Source organism: Pezoporus occidentalis, unplaced genomic scaffold (genome assembly GCF_034315485.1).
Source record: "Pezoporus occidentalis ecotype Australia unplaced genomic scaffold, CSIRO_AGI_Poc_V1 ctg13, whole genome shotgun sequence".
Classification (NCBI taxonomy): domain Eukaryota; kingdom Metazoa; phylum Chordata; class Aves; order Psittaciformes; family Psittacidae; genus Pezoporus; species Pezoporus occidentalis.
This window is the reverse complement of record NW_026913103.1, coordinates 6,155,712-6,173,695: the sequence shown is the minus strand read 5'-3', so window position 1 is coordinate 6,173,695 and position 17,984 is coordinate 6,155,712. Positions and strand designations below refer to the sequence as shown.

General features: G+C 37.6%; 1 protein-coding gene across 7 annotated transcripts in view; it reads left to right on the top strand.

Moving 5' to 3' along the window:
- Nucleotides 1-17,984, top strand: part of PHIP (pleckstrin homology domain interacting protein) — a 110,820-nt gene that overhangs the window by 32,205 nt on the left and 60,631 nt on the right. For all 7 annotated transcript variants that reach the window (XR_009962747.1, XM_062608239.1, XM_062608240.1 and 4 more), the window contains 7 exons: nt 247-347; nt 7,226-7,296; nt 8,070-8,170; nt 8,289-8,329; nt 8,714-8,812; nt 10,829-10,982; nt 11,956-12,090. Coding sequence is in view for 6 of the 7 variants with exons in the window: in XM_062608239.1 (XP_062464223.1) it covers nt 247-347; nt 7,226-7,296; nt 8,070-8,170; nt 8,289-8,329; nt 8,714-8,812; nt 10,829-10,982; nt 11,956-12,090 (702 nt within the window). In the remaining variant the exon portion in view is untranslated. The remainder of the gene's footprint in view (nt 1-246; nt 348-7,225; nt 7,297-8,069; nt 8,171-8,288; nt 8,330-8,713; nt 8,813-10,828; nt 10,983-11,955; nt 12,091-17,984) is intronic.

Sequence of the window (17,984 nt, the reverse complement as noted above, 5' to 3'; positions counted from 1 at the left end):
TTAGAGTTTCGTGCTGTTGTGCAACATGGGTTGTGGGGAGGGAGAATCCAGAGTGCTTTGGCAAGTAACCCAGAAGGGTTATTCTGAAGGAAGAGATTAGCTCTGAGCAGCATCGTGTTATTTTTGGTGTGAGTTATAATTTACCTTCCCTAAGTACAGTTTTGTGTCAGAAGTCAATGACTTGAACTTCTTAAAACATCTGGAACAGATTAACAGGAGACCTTTTCTTTTTATTTCTTCCGCCAGTTCTCTCCACTGTGCAGTGGCTCAAAGCGATACTTGTCTTCAACTGGGGCAGATGGAACAATATGCTTCTGGCTGTGGGATGCTGGCACCCTTAAAATAAAGTTAGTTGCTGTTTTATTAGTTGCTTTTTTTTTTTCCTTTTGTAGTTAAGCATAATGTACGAATGTTTGAGATAAAAAAATTGATTATACCAAAACTTGTCACTGGCTGGTTCACTGTGTGATGTAGCTCTTGCTTGCTTGTCTTTTAAGGACTAAGTTGATCATATAACATTTTGTGGAGTGAAGCATGCAACTTTTTTACTCTTTCGCTGTATCTCTGTCACTTTTGTAAAAAAGTCTAATGAGGTATCGTGGGGTTTTTTTGTGATGTCAAAGTTGGCACTTTTTGGTTCTGTTCTGACCTCAATCCCAAATGAAATTAAAATTATGTTGGTAAAATGATTGCAATTTAGACTTGAAAATCCAGGGATTTTAGGAGGCTATAATGTCCTAGTAGGATGGGGTATTTTTGATGTTTGTTCTTTCCTTATCTGTATTACCTTTTCTTAGTTGCTCTTTACAGTAGCATGGCAGGAGGCAGAATTCTTGGGTAGCTGTGTTTTGGTGGCTGAAGTTGAGCCTGAAGTTTCTGCTTTCAAAGTATAAAACATTTTGATGTTGTCAGGACCCTCAAATAGAGACAGTTTTTTAAAATTAACTTGTTAATTGGCTTTCAAATGCTTTTTGCTCCTTCTTTTCCTTTATCACAAAACACCTGTAGCTTAATATTGGAAATCGTTGTTTTGGTAATCATTAGTGATTTAGCTTTGGGGATGGGATATGTTCTTAGGGATGTATTCTTCCGGCAGGTAGGTTCCATTTTCTTGTAGTTTTGATAATTGCTGTTAGAATTACTCTCCTGAAGTGCATCAGGTTTATGTAGGGCTTGTAGGTATGTTTGCCCAGATACTTCTCTAGTTGTCTGACCCTGAACTATTTTGACATTCTCTGGGCATCTTGGCTCTCTTGATACTGTAGATGAAGCTGCTTCTCAGGCTGTTAATCCTCTGTTGACTGGTGCATGCTGTAATCAAATTAAGACTCTTTCTTACTGAGAGGAGGAGATGGCTTACATGCTTATTTTTAATGTGTGAAGGAGAGGAGTTGCCACCACATTATTTTTCTTAATGTCTCTTAAGTCTGAGCTCTTGTTGACAAGATGAAATCTTAATCTGCCTGATTTGTAAACCTTCGAGCCCATGTTTCTTTTTCTTTCTTTCTTTTTTCTCCTTTTCCTAAGTAAAGTTTGAGTCTATGGAATTGAATTTTGAAACAAATGCTGTCATTGGAGAATAGCGGCGTCCATGAGAGTTAAGTGGGTTATGATATATGAGCTGGGAGGTGAATGTTTAGAAATCATGAATGTTTGGATGAATCATGGGGTCGCATGGGGTTTATCTTGAGGTAAAACTTACGGAGTGAGAAAGCTGATGTGAGTTATGGTAGGGGATTCTCAACTCATTCCTTTCCATGATGATACAGAGAATAAAATGGAGAACAAAAATTTACAGTCAGATGCACTCAGAAAATATTAAAAGAATAAAGGATTTTTGAGTAATGCTTTCACTTCTGAGTAGTCACAGCAGATGTGATCAGGCAGTGGCATAGAGATTAGTTCAGCTGTCTCGTGCAGCTGAAGGAAGGAAGTGCAGTTCAAGGAAGTGGTCTGGAAAACCAAGTCATGGCAGTGATTAACCACAGAATGCAGATAAAGTTTTGAGACTGGAATTTTGTCATCCGTACCTTCTGTTCTGGAAATATTTTATACATTGCATTTGAGAAGACAGAGGAACCCTTTCAGCTCTGTTTCTTCATTGTGGAAAAAAGATGAATGCATGAAGATGAGACATGAACAGTCATGGGTGTCTTGAGGAGGGCATATGATCAGTAACTGCTTTTTGGCCCTTAGTGTACTAGAGGATATCAAGTGAGGGTAGCCAATTCCAAATTGTAAGGAGGTGGTTCTTTACAAAGCACACAGTTATGAAACTCCTTGCCACAGAATACTAAACGTTATAGGAGGGTTTAAAAGGCATCACTCTGTGCTTTTTCTGCTCTTACACTTCCAGTTTTGGGTACTTTAGAGGCAGGATGCTGGTCTTGAATCTTTGTTTGGACTTGATAAACCTATTAAGTATTTGAAGTAACTGACACTTTTTGTTCCAACATAAGACTAAAAGAATCTATGATTATACAATTAAGACTTGATAAAAATATGGTAAAGTCTAAATAAGAAACAGATATGTCTTTCTGGACTGGAAAAAGCTGTATGTCACATACAATATCAGAATAGTTGGACACACAGTAAAGTCTTGATGTAGCTCTTCCTGAGCTGAACAGTATACTAGTTCAGGGGAATTTGTTAGTTATGGGAAGTTTCACTTACAGCTTTACTTACAGCTAAGCTATAAACTTTTCTAGCTGTGGTTGCCATGCATATTCCAGTAAACCAAAATAAGTGATACCTGGAAACTAAGAGTCCAGTGTAATTTTCCACAAGTAAGCTGCAGTGGATGGTCAGTGTCATAACAGTCTTCAATGAAGTGATTGCACTTCCTTACACCTTTAGCTTTGGATCTGCTTCCAGAACTGCAGCAACATGCAATCCATTCAATAATGGGGGGGAAATGAGTGCTAGCAATATAAGAGTATCAAGAAAAATAGAAATTCCAGTTATTTTTTCAAAAGGCCTATTGTGAGGTAATTTTAAAAAAAATATGACATGTAGGCTATCTGGAGGAGAGAATAACTGGTGGGGTGGGAAGTTTGTTCTTCCTTTTATCGATACAGTAAAAAAAACAAACTTGTTTCTGTTAAGTATCTCTAAAACAGACGAAAGCTGGCAGAGAAAATAAGATCTCTTCCAACAGTTATTCAGACGCTGAGCCTGCAGCCATGTATCATGGTTGCAGTACCACTCCCACCCAAGGAAGCTTAGCAAATGGGAGCTTTCAGGCAAGACCAAAAGATCTGGGTCATACAGGTGAAGAAGGGTGCTATCACACACCTAAGTCAGAACTTGGTTTTGTGTTCTTCCTGAGCATCACTGCAGCCTGTCCATCAAGAATACAGTTGTTATCAGTGATGAAAGTGTTACTGAATCATCCAGTACTTTAAAAGGGGACTGGTGGTGAAGTCTTGAAATTTCATCTGCTTAAAAGAAAAAAATCTGTATCTACCTATACTCCACCCCCTGCTTTTTATACTCAGTACTGCTTGAATCATCTGGCAGTAAATTAAGATTAGGAGCTGTTGCGCAGCCTCATGATGATCACATGGTTGATTGTAGTTTCAAGATGATTGGCAGTGCCAGCAGTACTTTGCTGAACTTTTCCCATTAAATATGGGAGAGGCAGCGTTTGCATACGCTACTGTCTTCCGAGTGCTCTTGAATTAAAAATTTTGTTCTTAACTACACTGAAAACTGTTTCAGTGGAAACCAGCTCGATGGTTAAGTCTACTGGATCAGCTCCCTGTCTTTAAATGAAAATTGGACTTAGTCCCTCCTGGGAAGAACTCCCTCTGAAGGGACTCTTTCCCTGTCAGCTTCGTCAAGAGATGAGGAAACGCAAAATCTTGTTCTTTATTCCCCACTTACAAGATCAAAATATGATGGAGCAATTATTTTATCTCAACAGATCATGAAAAACTGGAAAACTCACTACCTTGAAAACTGTAGTATTTGCCATTAAAATGGACTTAGACATCTTTTAAGCCTCCTAGTGTCTAGTGCCCTATCTCAGTTCTGCCAGTTCTGTTTTCTGTTTGGTTTTATTTTAGTTGATTGTTTTGTTGGTTTTTTTTAATCTCTGCAAATGTTTATTTTGCTTTATTCTTAGATCTCAAAAATTCTTGTATTCGGCTTTGCCGGCAGCTCTCCTGCAGTATTAATAGTATCTCTGAAATTAGAGACTTCCTATGTTGGTTTCCCAATTTTATGATAATGTCATTAATTGAGGCATGTTCAGTATCTAGGTCACACATATGGCCCAGACAGGAGATCCTTGGTGACAGACCTCTGTTTTGTTAAATTGCAGAAGGACACGTTACAGTAGATTTGGTGCTGTAGGATGAATCACAGCCATTAGCATGGCTAACCACAGAATTCTCATGTTGTTCAAAGGAGAAGGATCAGCCTTGTTCACGTGCTTCAGTGACTAGTGTGGATGCATGTTTTTCAGTACTATAGATCTTCCTGTGTGCTTCTTTCAGTGAAGAGATTTCTGACCAGGCAGTTACCATGTATGTCTAAAAGCAGTAACATTCCAGGTAGATTCTGGTTGCCATATAGAGGAATGGTAAGGTTAGTTGTTACTGCAGGTAAGGACGTCAGGGAATGTGGTCTAAACAAGATGGGAAAACAATTAAAAATTTAGGCAACCAAGATTTTTCCTGTATTTAGTCTCCTGTTGTTATTTTGGATGGTGATAGGAAACACAAGAGCTGGATTCTGTCAGTTGACAGTAAGGGGACAGAAAATGAAGAATAATCTGCCTCAAGTTTAAGGGAGAATTATTACAACTGATCAGTGCATCAAAGTTAAATGAATTGCACTGCTAAATATTTGCAGATGTGTCTTCTCTGAGAAAGATGGTGAGTTTTCTTGTTACTCTTCTGCCACCTGTTTGGATCATGTTTCCATTATTAGTCTGTTATTGGCAGACCGTAGGAGCAAGGCAGCAAAACAGTCTCACAAATTTGGGTAGAGGAGCTTACTGTGCTGGGTTTTTTCCCCCATAATTTTAAAAATGTTAAAAAAAAAAAGAGGATAGGAAAAACATGTGCTGATGATTTTGATGTTCCTGTTTTGAACAAGATGTTGATTTCTTAGTTGTCATCAGTGTGATGTTATACTTCCCATCTGCTTTTCTTAATCAGAAGGCATTTGATGTTAAAGGGGCTGGTCATACATCAGAATTCTGACATGTTGAACCTTGGTTGTTAGCTTGTGAGCAAAGACTTCTTTTGGAGAGGTTATATCACACAGGTGTTTCCTGGGAAGTCTTGCTTGAGCCGCTACACGTCCAGGTTGAGGTTAGTCTGTAGAGGTGAATTAGGTAACCATTCCTAATTTTGAGGCATTTATATGGCTGAAGTGTCCCTTACTTGAGGCCTATAGACGAAATGGCTTCTTTGTCTGCTGCTCTAAGTGCAGGTTATTTTTGGACTGCAGCGTCTCATTTCTGGATTTGTGTTGAGCTTTTACTCTCCAAGAGGAAAATGTCTGACCAGGGCTTTTCTGGACCTGTTTATCAAGTGTTTGTGAAGGTATCCTAGTGCCTTCCAGCTACTTAATAGTTGGATTGAGAATGCTTTAAAGCAAGACAATTAGTTTGGTTTCTGCATGTTGCAAAAAATTATGCTTTTATCCCCCTACCTTGCTTCCCCAGAATACTTATTGCCTGGCTTATGTTACAAAGACCACAGTCTGCTCTATCATAAAAGAATGACATAATCTTTTGTTTCCTAATGCCTACAGTAGCACACATTAGAGAGACATAGGTTGGAGAATTTAACTCGGTTATTCAAACTAGAACCTAAGTGCATACTTGCTCTATTTTACAGCTGTCCTAACTCCAAAGGCAGAGTTCACAAACCACAGTGGAAGAAAACAGCAGCCTATTTATCTATTTACACTTGCTCCAAATTAAGTAAGCTGCATATTGAATCATCTGATAGTTCTTTTGTTAGTATCTCAGTTAAGAAGGGTTTCCACTGCTGTAGAAAAGATTTTTGTCTTGTTTCATGTATCTTGTTGTGAAGTTTCCTTGTCATAAGTCTGCAGGGAATTAACTTAAAACTCCTGGAGGAAAGTTCACAGAAAACAGCCTATACTGGATAGACAGTTTGGAGAAAGATTTCTTAACTGATGTTCATGGTGTTTATTACTTTGTTTTATACATAGGCACCACTGAAGTTTAATGCTTACTACTTTTCTTTGAGATAACAATAGATGATTAGTGAAGAAAGGTCTCTTATACATCTGCCTTCAGCTGAAATACATTATATAGACCATTTTGCTTTTGAAAGATAAAATTTTGGATAAGTTATGAATATGCATTCTTTTTTATGTTGAAACAAATCTTTAGTGATGACAGTTGTGGGTGTAATGCTGCTGTTCCCTAGTAAGTTTGTTCTTTGAGTGAAGATTGCAGATGGTATACTATGCAAGACCACCTACTGTTCTGAGGTTGCTGCAGTGCATGAGCAGAATTGAAGTAATGATTGAAGAGCCAGATCTGATTTGTTTTGGTTTTATATACTCTTAAAGTGCTAAATCTATTGAAGCTTTAGTTCTGCTTGCACATCAGGTTCTGAAGTGTCTAAAAGAAAACATAGGCCATAAAGTAGAAATCCTTACAAACTTCTAACCATTGTCCTGCCATTCTTTGGGCACTATTTGGAGCTAGCCCACAAAGAATACATGTCCTCTGAATAAACTGGTGTATTCTAATAATGTATCTTATTTATTTAAATATTTATTTGTTTGTTTATTTAAATTTCTCTTGCAGTCCTCTATAAAGAGTGGCAAGCCCTGCTTGTCTCTTGTGAAAGCAGTCATGTGCAGCAGGAGGAAAACCTGAGTCCCAGTGCACCTAGTGGTTTAAAACTGAACATCGTGGGCAACTGGCTCTAGTGCCTTCCGTTCTGCTTTGCTGATGACTTCGGGAGAGTGTTTTGTATAGCAGGAGGGGAGAGGGGAATGGTATTTAAGTTGTGAGACAACTCTCCTTGATACATGGATTACTTAGTCCATCTGGATGTCTTAGTTTCCTAAAGATCAGATCATGAAGCATAGTCACACAAAATTGTTTATAGATGGGCAGCCATCTGTTCCTTCGTATTTAATTTTATCCTTCTGTGCTTTATTTCTAAGATACTGACTTATTTTTTGAAGCCCTATTAGGAAGTTGTTTAACTTACTTCTTTATTTCTAGTCCAAGGCCAACAAAGTTTACAGAACGCCCTCGTCCTGGAGTCCAAATGATCTGTTCCTCTTTTAGTGCTGGTAAAAGATTTCTGTTTTTTTCTTTTTCTCCCGTATATAGGTATAAGAAGTCATTTGAAAGTATAATGATAAAAGTATAATACATTTACTGCAGCATATTTCTTGTTCATAAGATGCAGTCAAGTTAAAGTAGCTATTAAAAACCCAAAAACTTTAAACAGAAATTCAGAATCTATGCATTAATGCTTGGTAATATGGAAATTCTTGAAAACAGTTAAATATGTAATGTTGAAAGTAAGTCTCTTGTGACTGCCAGTCTTTTAAAACATGATGTATACCTTTTTGTCAGTGATCCTGAGATTCGGCCTTATCCGAGGTGGAATTTATGGGGATTGGGACAAAGAGGGTCTTATGGTCTGAATTTCATTGATTTCAGAGTTGGCAGTTGAAGAATACAACCTAAATAATTGGATGAAGTATCAGAATGACTGTCTTATTTTCAGGGTTTGCTAAACCTCAAATTTTATTCAGTTTTTGTTAAGATTGAGGCTTCTGAGGTTTAGTTGCAAACAAATTACTGTTGTTAGCTGATCTTTCATGTACATCTGCAGATTTGTATTTATCTGAGAGCATATGTGAGGTAATTTAACTCCAGTTAAACTTTAGAGTTTCTAAATCTTGTTTTTATTTAAAGATTAGTTACATAGGTGAAATGAGATACAGCTATAAAGGGAATAATACATTTAAGTATTTGATGTTACAGCTGTATGAAAATACTCTAATAACATTAGATGGCCCTTTTTGCTTAAGTCTTATTTGTTTGTTTTTCTCAGGTGGAATGTTTCTGGCCACTGGAAGTACAGATCACATCATTAGGGTTTATTTCTTTGGATCAGGTCAGCCAGAGAAGATATCAGAGTTGGAGTTTCATACTGTAAATACTTTTAAAAAATTACATATGTATTTGATTAAAATAATACTTTGGATAAATTTGGATATTTTGTATTCATAGTTGACTTTTTTTTCTTTTTCTACTCTTTTTTTTTATATAGGACAAAGTTGACAGCATTCAGTTTTCTAATAGTAGTAGCAGGTAAGCAATTTGTTTATTCAGAGCCAGTTTTTTGACCAGGTGGACATTTGTAAATATCAGTTTCAGCTGGAAGTAGCTGTTTAAAAAATACCTGTTTTTTGCTTTAAGGTTCATCCAATTAAATAATCTGTATCTACTTGATTCTTGCTGTTTTATTTTAATAATACAGGGGCCTCAGGATTTCACTTTTGCAGGTCTTCAATTTTTTCACTGCTGTGGGAGGTGGTTTTCACTTAGCACCAGTAGTACAGTATTCTGACGCTGTTTGGACTTAACTTATAGCTTCCCTTCTCAAGTTCTAAATTTTGGGACTTCAGTTTTCAAGTGTCTTTTCTGTACAGATCTGCCTTTGTTGTCCACGTAACTTTTTTCTTCTTTTGTTAGATTTGTGAGTGGAAGCCGTGATGGAACAGCGCGAATCTGGCAATTTAAGCGAAAGGAATGGAAAAGCATTTTATTAGATATGGCCACTCGCCCAGCAGGGTAAGTGATGTAAAATGTTCTGCTATCAGGTAGATACTTAAAGGCCATTGATATCATTTGCTGACTTATTGGGGGAGGGGGGAAGAAGGGGGAAATGCCTTCTCACAGTATTACTGTTTAAATGGACAGTATGCTTGTCTAGCTCTTGAAGTCCAATGAAAACAAATATTTGACTATATATTCAGCTGTGAAAGTAGCTTGTCCTCATAATAGCTCCACTAGTATTTTGGTTAGATTAAAAGAATAAAAGATACTCAAAACTCATTAAAGGTCAAATTTATATGGCTTTTTACATAGGTATTTTTTCCTGAAGTGGGAAAACCAGGTCGGATCTGTTCTTGAGACTGCTTGCATTTTAGTAATACTTAAAGGTACTGTGGAATCTGCATGCCTGGAAGAGCCGTATTGGGTTCTTTCATACCATGTGGCAGAACAGATAAATCACTGGCTCTGTAACAGGTTTTCGTTTGTTAAAACAGACTGAGAATTTACAAGACTTTGTAGGTATGGGAAACTTCTATACATTGGAACAAGCAACAAAAGAGGCCTTGAAGATGGAGAATAACTTAGTAGGGCTTGTGGCTTGCACCGTTTTACTTTGGCATGGAGGAGATTTTTCCAACTGACATACATTAGAAAGATATGAGGGGTAAACCTTTTTCCCCTTACTAATAATTCTGTGTGATTTGAAGGATGATAGTTAATAAGGAAAAAAAAAATTACTTTAGGTGTAATCCTGTGGAAGGATGTCTGAAAGGCCGAGAGAGGGATGGAAGCAAAGGCTAAATCTGATCTAAACATCTTATGAAATTACAGCTTAGAGTATCTTGTCAGTTATGGGCAGATGCAACAAAACAAGGGTGTAAAACTGTTGGACAGGAGCATATGAAACACTGGTACTCTGAGAACAGACTGAGTTGCTCTTTCTTAAAGTGCAGCCTGTAAGAATTCTTAGTTTTACCTAATCCTGGTAAAAAATAGGAGTGAATTCTTCATCGTGATCACAAATGCTGTGAATTTCTTTGAGGAACTGAACTGCTTATTTCAGTAAAGCACTGAATTTAACTGAATGCTGTTTTGTCCTTTCCACTAGAGGCTAAGTGCAGTTCCAAATTTGATGTTTTCTGCACAAGCACAATTTTGTCAAAGAAAATGAAATTACTGCACTGAAAGGGAAGAGTGAATTCAGCTTGTAAAGCCTCCTGGGTTCTGCAGTGATTCTAGAAGAGAATCTGGCTATAACTACATTTTCTGTTATTGAGTTGTTTGATATATACTGTTGTGTAATGGAGTGCTTACTATATGGAAGGTTCTGTATTTTGTCTGCCTACTTGGTGGTAACATGCTGTTGTTGTGTTTGGTTGATGTTTTCCCAGAAATTAATGTGCTAGAGAATTCAGTGTTGAATCATCTTGAAACCACAGTGAGAAAAATAGAATTTTGGAGTATTCTGATAGATTGTATTACAGATGGCTATTGTTGGGGTTTCATAGGGGTAAAAATAAAGTACATGCAAGGTAAAGCACCACTATTATTGATAGTAAAGTGATGTAAGGGTGGTGGTATAGTCCCTAAATAAAGGCTGAGAATTTAACTCATTTAAAGACATCAGAATACTTCTCTCCACATTTGTAACTACTTGTTACAAATACTCTTCAGGACAAATTACTGTTCACTGGTTAAGTAGTTTGAATTTTTACTCTTCAAATGTCACAACAAATACTGTAGCTATCAAATTGAATTGGCTTAGGTCATAAGTATCACAGGGCACTTTCCGGAAAAACAGATCAACATATTATTTAAGATATTAAGAGGACTCTGGTCATTCTTTAAGCTACAGTTGTTTTGTGGTTGCATGTGCTACATAACAGAAAACATCTTGTTTCTTCAGTTTCTTGAAGAAGTAATGCTTCTCTTTGTAGTAAAGAAAAATAGAGAAGTATTTCCTGTGTTAGGGACATAAAAATGTTTTGTCAAACTAGGATTGCTTCGAAACCTTTTGCTCTTTTGTTTTAGGCAAAGTTTACAAGGAGTTGAAGATAAAATCACAAAGCTGAAAGTAACCATGGTAGCATGGGACCGCCATGACAACTCTGTTATAACTGCAGTAAATAACATGACTCTGAAAGTTTGGAATTCTTTCACTGGCCAACTCATTCATATTCTCATGGTAAGGTGTTCCATCTTGATGTTTTAATCCTGAATGCAAAATTTACATGTGCATTATCAAAATTACTCCTTATGTGGTTTTTGTTGTTGTTTGTTTGTTTGTGTATTTCTGGTGTTTTGGGGTTGTTTTTTCTGTATGAAAACTGCCTTAGCAAATGTTTCTGGATAACTGAAGGGGTAATAGTGATGTCTGTCAGCTGCTTATTAGAAAATAAAGCTTTAAAGTTGCAAATAACATTGCTGTTCAAGATGTCTGAAACTAATTTTGGACTTTTTCTCCCTGACGTGCGATCTTGAAAGAGAGAATGAAACAATTGTTTCTTTTTATCCTTATTTAATTTGACAAATGTTTTGAAATACCTTTAATGGGTAAATTTACCCTGTTTCAGCAAAGACACTTCTGAAACTTAATTGTTTAATGAGTATAAAAAATAGTCTTCTAGCTAGACTAAATCAAACATTTTTATCTATGTCTGGTACTTTTTTTGTAGCTGAGAAAATAAGTAACTAGATGCTCAGCCAGTGATGGAAATATTTCATAGAAAGCTTTAAAATTCAGTATTAATTTTGGAGATATTGTTCTCTAGCTTCTAGTTATGTATCTATTTGATTCTTTATGGGTCTTAATTAAATTTCTAACTGCTACTCTGCTATACAATTTGAAATATGCAGAGCATTAAGACCAAAAATACCAAGTGTTATGGACTCTAATCTTTTAAAATCCTACCAGAAGTATTAGGGCATACTTGTGAAGGTGATATACTTGACATACTTCTTAGGAAGCTAAAATTGCAACTGCAAAGAAAAGGGTATAATACAGCAGTGGGGAAAAAAAAAAAAGTATGTTTAAAGTAGTTATTTGCTGGACACTTTCTTAGGTTAATATTGCATTTACTAGTGGTGTTATACTGAATTCCTAGATAATTATTTTAAGACAATTCTCTTGTTCATCTTGCTGTATCTTTTAATTTCAGGGACATGAAGATGAAGTGTTTGTACTTGAACCTCATCCATTTGATCCAAGAGTTCTGTTCTCTGCTGGACATGATGGAAATGTCATAGTTTGGGATTTGGCAAGAGGGGTCAAAGTCCGGTCTTACTTCAACATGGTAATTATTGTGCTTTATGCAGATATGCCAAATCAACCTTCCTGAAATTTTGCTTTTAGTACATTATGTAGGCCATCTTGAAGCATGCATTTGTGTGCAGGGCAAGATCCTGCATCCAGTGAATTCCAGATGATTCCTATTCAGTTTAGTGGGGCAAAGATTAAATCTGTAAAACGTAAAAAGGTGGTTTTTTTCTGTTTTTCGTAGTGTCACCTTTCTATATGCTTCATCCACATAATGTTGAGGTACTAGTTTACATTGGCAGAAATCATGCGTAAGAGACAGACAAGGTGACAGAGACCCTGCTTTTGAGTGTTCTGTCTCCTGCCTGGGGAACCAAGGTGGAACTTGGTTTATTTTTGCATTGCTAATTCTTAATCTGGCTAAAGCTCTTCAGGAGTCACCTGATCTCATACAATGTTGTTGTGTGCTACCTGGGCCCATTGGACAGAATGCTGTCAGCCTTTCTGTGTAGAGCTTTTCCACATGCAGGTTTCAAATTTGGTCTGTCCTGCACTAAACTAATTCTTCTGGAAGATGGATACAACAGGTATTTCCATCTGTTTCTTGATTTTAAGTGGGTCTTTACATGCCTTTTTTCTCAGAAAGGTAGTGATGTGTTGTGCAATTCAGGCTGTCTCCTGGAGAAAGTGACAAAAGTCTTTGTAGAATATGAGGAAACATTGAGAATGCTGAGAGTAGGCAAATGGGCTTCATCCAGGCTTCAGCCATAGTGGAATAGCAGTCTTGGAGACCAGCACAAAGAAAGTTATCTGAAGAAGAGACCTGCCATAGATGTACTCACCAAAAAAAGGAGCATTTAGAAACGAAGTCAAGCTAGGGAGGTCACTTTGAGCCTAAAGAAAGATTCTGAGATTCACAGTGTACAGTACAGTTCAGAAAGTCTCTGAAGAAATTCTGCCAACTTTAATGGAGGAGAGAGGAGCCTAGACTCCTTCAGTACTGACCTAGGTTCAGTAGTGTTCCCTCTGCACTGATTTCTGTAATTGGACTTATGAAGGATCTGAGGCAGTTGTCTTGGAGCTATGAGTACAGATCTTCAATACTCGATGCTATTCACTGTTACCAGTTGAGGTTTATGTTCTCACTGCATGGTTAGGTTGCCTTTCCAGTACTAGTCAAAATGTATGTGATAGTTTTCATGGAATTTAAGGTCAGAAGAGGCTGAGCTCATCTATTCTTTATAAGACAAGCCTATTTAAGAGCTATCAGAATTTAAATTGTAGATGACTGTGACAGAAGGCAAACCCATGGAAGACTGAAATAATTATTTCAAGGGTGCAGTGCAACACAAACACCTAAAAACGGTAAAGATCACATACATTTTGAGATCTTTGGAATCAGAGAAATATGTAGACAATCAGAAGATCTCAACAGCTAGTGATCTGCGCTTCATGCTAGAAGTGAATGTGAGAAAATCTGCCTACCAGGTGAGGTGAGGAGAATTGTAAATCTGGCAATTAGTTTGTCTCAAACCAATAAATAAGTCATATGGGCCAGGTATGCAAGAGAGGCATCTCTTTACAGTCTCTGAATATTTCAGCAGCCAGTCTTCCATGTCTGATGTTTCAAAACACATAGGTGGAAATTAGAGGTTTTCTTAGATGACTGGGGGAGCGGGGTAGTGTGGTGTGGAAATGTTTCTAGATTGCATAGTCACCTTTGTAGAGCTGCAAATGTTAAGTGTTCTGGTTTACTAAGGGAGGGCATGAACACATACATTGCTGCCAGTCTTCTCCCAGTTTCCTAACTGGCATATCAGGTGGGAACATTATCAGATTAGCCAATATTAAATTATCCTGATAACCACAGTTACCTTCATCGACTTCCTCAATATGTCATCTCATACTTCTGAGCAATAGTATTCATATTTAGGGAATGGGAAATTTTTACAGGTTGAGTTCTTTTGGATCAGACAGAGAACATCATCTGGAGGAATCAAACCTGAGAGTTGAATGACACGAGAATCCTGATACACAGTTCAAGAACTTTGTATTGTCATGCCTGATAAGACAGTTTCTGTGGTACCAGAACTGCCACTGGGTGACTTTGTCATAACAAAAGCTCCTTAAAAAAAAATTCAGACTGTGGGGTGTTGGTTGAATGATGACTGTTATCTTAATGTTAATCCAGTCAGGTATTCCCATCCTAGATGGGTTGCTTGGTACATCTGAAGCTTTGTGGCAAATCCCAAAAGTTGAGTTGGATATTTTTAAGTTTTGTTTGTGCCACCGACCCCAAAATCCTTCATTGTCAGCATTAAAAAAATAAAAAAATAAATTGGATGCAAGCAGTGTCAGTTAGTTTGAAACTTAATGTCTTTCATCCAGTAAGGGAATGTGAAATTGTAAAGCCATAGTAACCAAATATACTTTTTGGTTTGTATTTAATTTAACTGGGAGAATCAAAGTTTATTTATGCTTTGATGGTTGCAGAGAGGTGTCACGAGGAAACTCTGGTGATCCTACAGATCATTCTCTCCCATGTTTTTATGCTTAAGATTTGTTATATCAGTTGACACAGTCGCAGTTTATTTGAAGAATCTTCAGTCTATTTGTCAGACATGTATTTGTCAGTCTTTATAGTTACTAGTAAACTCAGTCCCATAAGTGACTGTCTATGTACATGGGTTTACTCTCAGTAAGTATGTCTATATTTTATATATTCTGTGTTTTCACCTATAGTCTTCATTTTATCTAGGTCTGTTTTATATAACTCTGTGCTGGACTTCATGAGCATTCAGAAGTGGCTTAATTCGTGACTTTAGTCAGCTAGACTCAGGGAGTGTATCCTTTATCCCAGAGAATGAAATTTGCCATAGAAGTATCAAGAGTGTGAGGGTTAAAGCTTTCTAGGAGATTTTGAGATGCAGAAAGTAAGTCCTGAGATGTTTTTAAATTGCATGGGCAAATACAGGTACTTTCTGGTTTGTGCCCTGTATAATACCTCTGCCGGTCCTGACTGAATGCAGCTGCTAATGAAAATGTGTTGTCAGTGTATTTTTTGTCATTCATTTTTCCAGGGAATCAGTGAGGTCATGACTTTGGTGCTGTAATATTAGGGCAGTTTCACATGCTGTATTTCCCAGGTACAGATAAGCATTTAGCAGACTTCTGAAGAAACAGGGTAATGAAAATCTGAAGTGGTTGCTGCAGCCAGTTGTTTCAGAGCTTAAATATTTCACAAAAATAGTGGGTTTGCTACAGAATGATAGCACAAAACCTTGTAAATACTTAAATTGTGACCCATTACCCAGGGCCTAGATTCACTGAAGGGATTGACTGTTGTGGTACCTAAGTACTGGGGACCAAGGTTCTTAGTCTCCAAAGTGGAATGCAATATCCTACCAAATCTTTAGTTTACTGAGCAGGATATGAGATTTAGGTGTCCCCATTCCAGGAAAAAAAAATATACACTGAGTGGTGGTTTATCTAGTGAAAGCCACTGTGTGATAATCTATGTAGAGACAGATCTGAAATGCAGTTTCTTACTGAAAGCTGCTGTGAGGCATGTGGATCCCTTGTGTGGTAAGGCATCTTTCCAGTAACTGAGGGAGGTCCCTGCTCTCCTGAAAGGAGTGTGCAGGAGCAGATGGCACTCATCTTTTGGGATTGATTTAACTAATGTTGAGCTGCTGAGCTAGGAAATAAAAGTCCTAGATTCAGTTCTGTCCTCCATGGGAAGGTGTTCAGTTCAGTATCTGTCGCTTACAGAAGAGGGTATCTCAACTATAGATGTTCAGACAGGACTTTTTCCCAACTTTCTCTTGAAGTTGTGCTACTGTGGAGGGGAGTGAATCTGTAGCCTGTGGGTTTAGACACTTCTGCTAGGCTTGTTTTGGAAATCATATATGGAAATCATGTTTGAGGTAAATTGGAAAGTGATAGAAATGGCCTTTGGCTTCAAGCTTCAGGCAAGCTTTTGAACTTGAAGGGTTAGTGCTCACTTACGTTATAGGATCTGTTTTTTTTCTGGTGTTCTCACAAAGTTCCTTAATAGACCCAACACCGTTGGTTTGTTAGGAATGCTGGGGTTGGGACTTGTATGTGTTGCAGCTTAGCCTAAGGCTTGTAGTTCCTGTAGGCTTTAAGCAGAAGTTTCTCAATTCTGAGAATGTACAAGGGGGGGGAAAGAAAACTACAGGTACTTAAGGGTCTTCCAGATCAAACAAAAATAAAGGTGCCTAGTAATGTCAGGTGGATGCACTGGTTTGGTGATTGGGTTTTTATTGGTGTTGCAATTTGGACATTAAGTACTGGAATTCCTCAGGTCTGAATCCAAATACATCTGTAGTGTTAGTGCTGCCCTTGATTTTTATTTTTTGGACTTAGACTGTTTTCTTTAAGCATGCTTTCCTTTAAGCAGTACCCCTTGGGGGATGAGATTTGCTGATTGAGACTGCTTGCAAAAGGCTGTCTGTCTGCAGCCTGTGAGTGCAGGTTTCTCCTGTGGTAAAGCTGATAGTTGTCATGTGAGTGAGGTGCCTTGTAGAAGGATATTGAAAAAAGTTGCCTAAAAAATTTTAGGGTATGTACAGGCCTGTAGCTCTGTTCTTTTTGGTTCTTTTTTTAATAATTCAGTTTACAGTATAGCTTTATGAACAGTTGCAGGGACATATGGTGACTGCAGTTACTTTAGAAGTGTTCCATTGGAAGTATGAAAACTGTACTACAGTAGCAAAGAATGAAAGACAAGGTGAGAACAGGCATTTTTTACAGTCTTTGTCACTGAAGAATATTGGATTTTTGCACTGCATCTTCGGGTGCAATTGCTTTGACTGAATCTGATACCTGACTTAGCAGATTTTGTGAGGAGGCATTGCAATTACTGCACCAGGAAGCTTTGTGTGTTAGTTGATAAGGACGAGCCTTACGGTGTTTTCAGAAATCCTTTTGTTAAGTAGAAATTTAGTAGGCATGCTGATGCCTTTAAATAAAAAAAATATTTTTCTAGTCAACAAATTAAAAAAAAAAAACAAACCAACCCACCTCACCCCCCAAAAAACCAACCAAATGAAAAAAAACCAACAAACCAAACAAAAAACAATCAACAAAACATATTTCATGGCTGGGTGTTGCTCTTCTGTTTTACTGGATTGATGCTTCTTGGGAGATGCTTCTATGAGAAGCTGGGCTTTGCTGTAGCCAGTAGTAGGAGGTCTCATGTCTGACATGATTCATGTACCTCAGTGGAGCCTGTGTGCCTTAGGTTAAGGTCAGATTTGTGCTTACCTGTAATCTCAGTGTGCTTCTAGTGGTTGTGAAGAGCTCATTTATGTTACGTTACCCTACCACTAAGACAGTCTTTCTGAGCACTGGCAAGTATTAGTGTTCTTTGCAACATGCTCTAAGTGGGTGGTAGTTCTGGAACCCACTTTGAACTCAGTGCAAAAGTGGCCTTAGTCCTTTCATCGTATTCTGAAGAATGCATTGAAAATACCCATACAAAAAGAATGCTTTTACGATCTTGTGTTAAATTCACAGATCTGAATACTTCAAAATCCTTCTACCTTTGTGATGTTGTCTGACTTGCTGAAAGGATAAGCCACCTTAGCCTTTGATACTTAAAGGTCACACTGTGTATCTCCAGCTGTTGTGAATTTGATGATGAGTCATTTTCTGAATGCCTAAAGCACATTTAATCAGAGCATATAGAAATAGCGTGCGTATATTTCAGAAACACATTACAGCTCAAGCTTTGTAAAGTGGTGATTTGAGGCAACCTTCAGGTTCTTTTTGAGGAGAAAATAAATAGAAATTCCTCACAGAACCTGTTCTTCCCTTTACCCACCCTCAGCTGCCTTTGAAATGACAACAAACTGTTACATTTACGAAAGAAGAGCTTTAATCTTTCCCAGAAACACCACTGTTCTC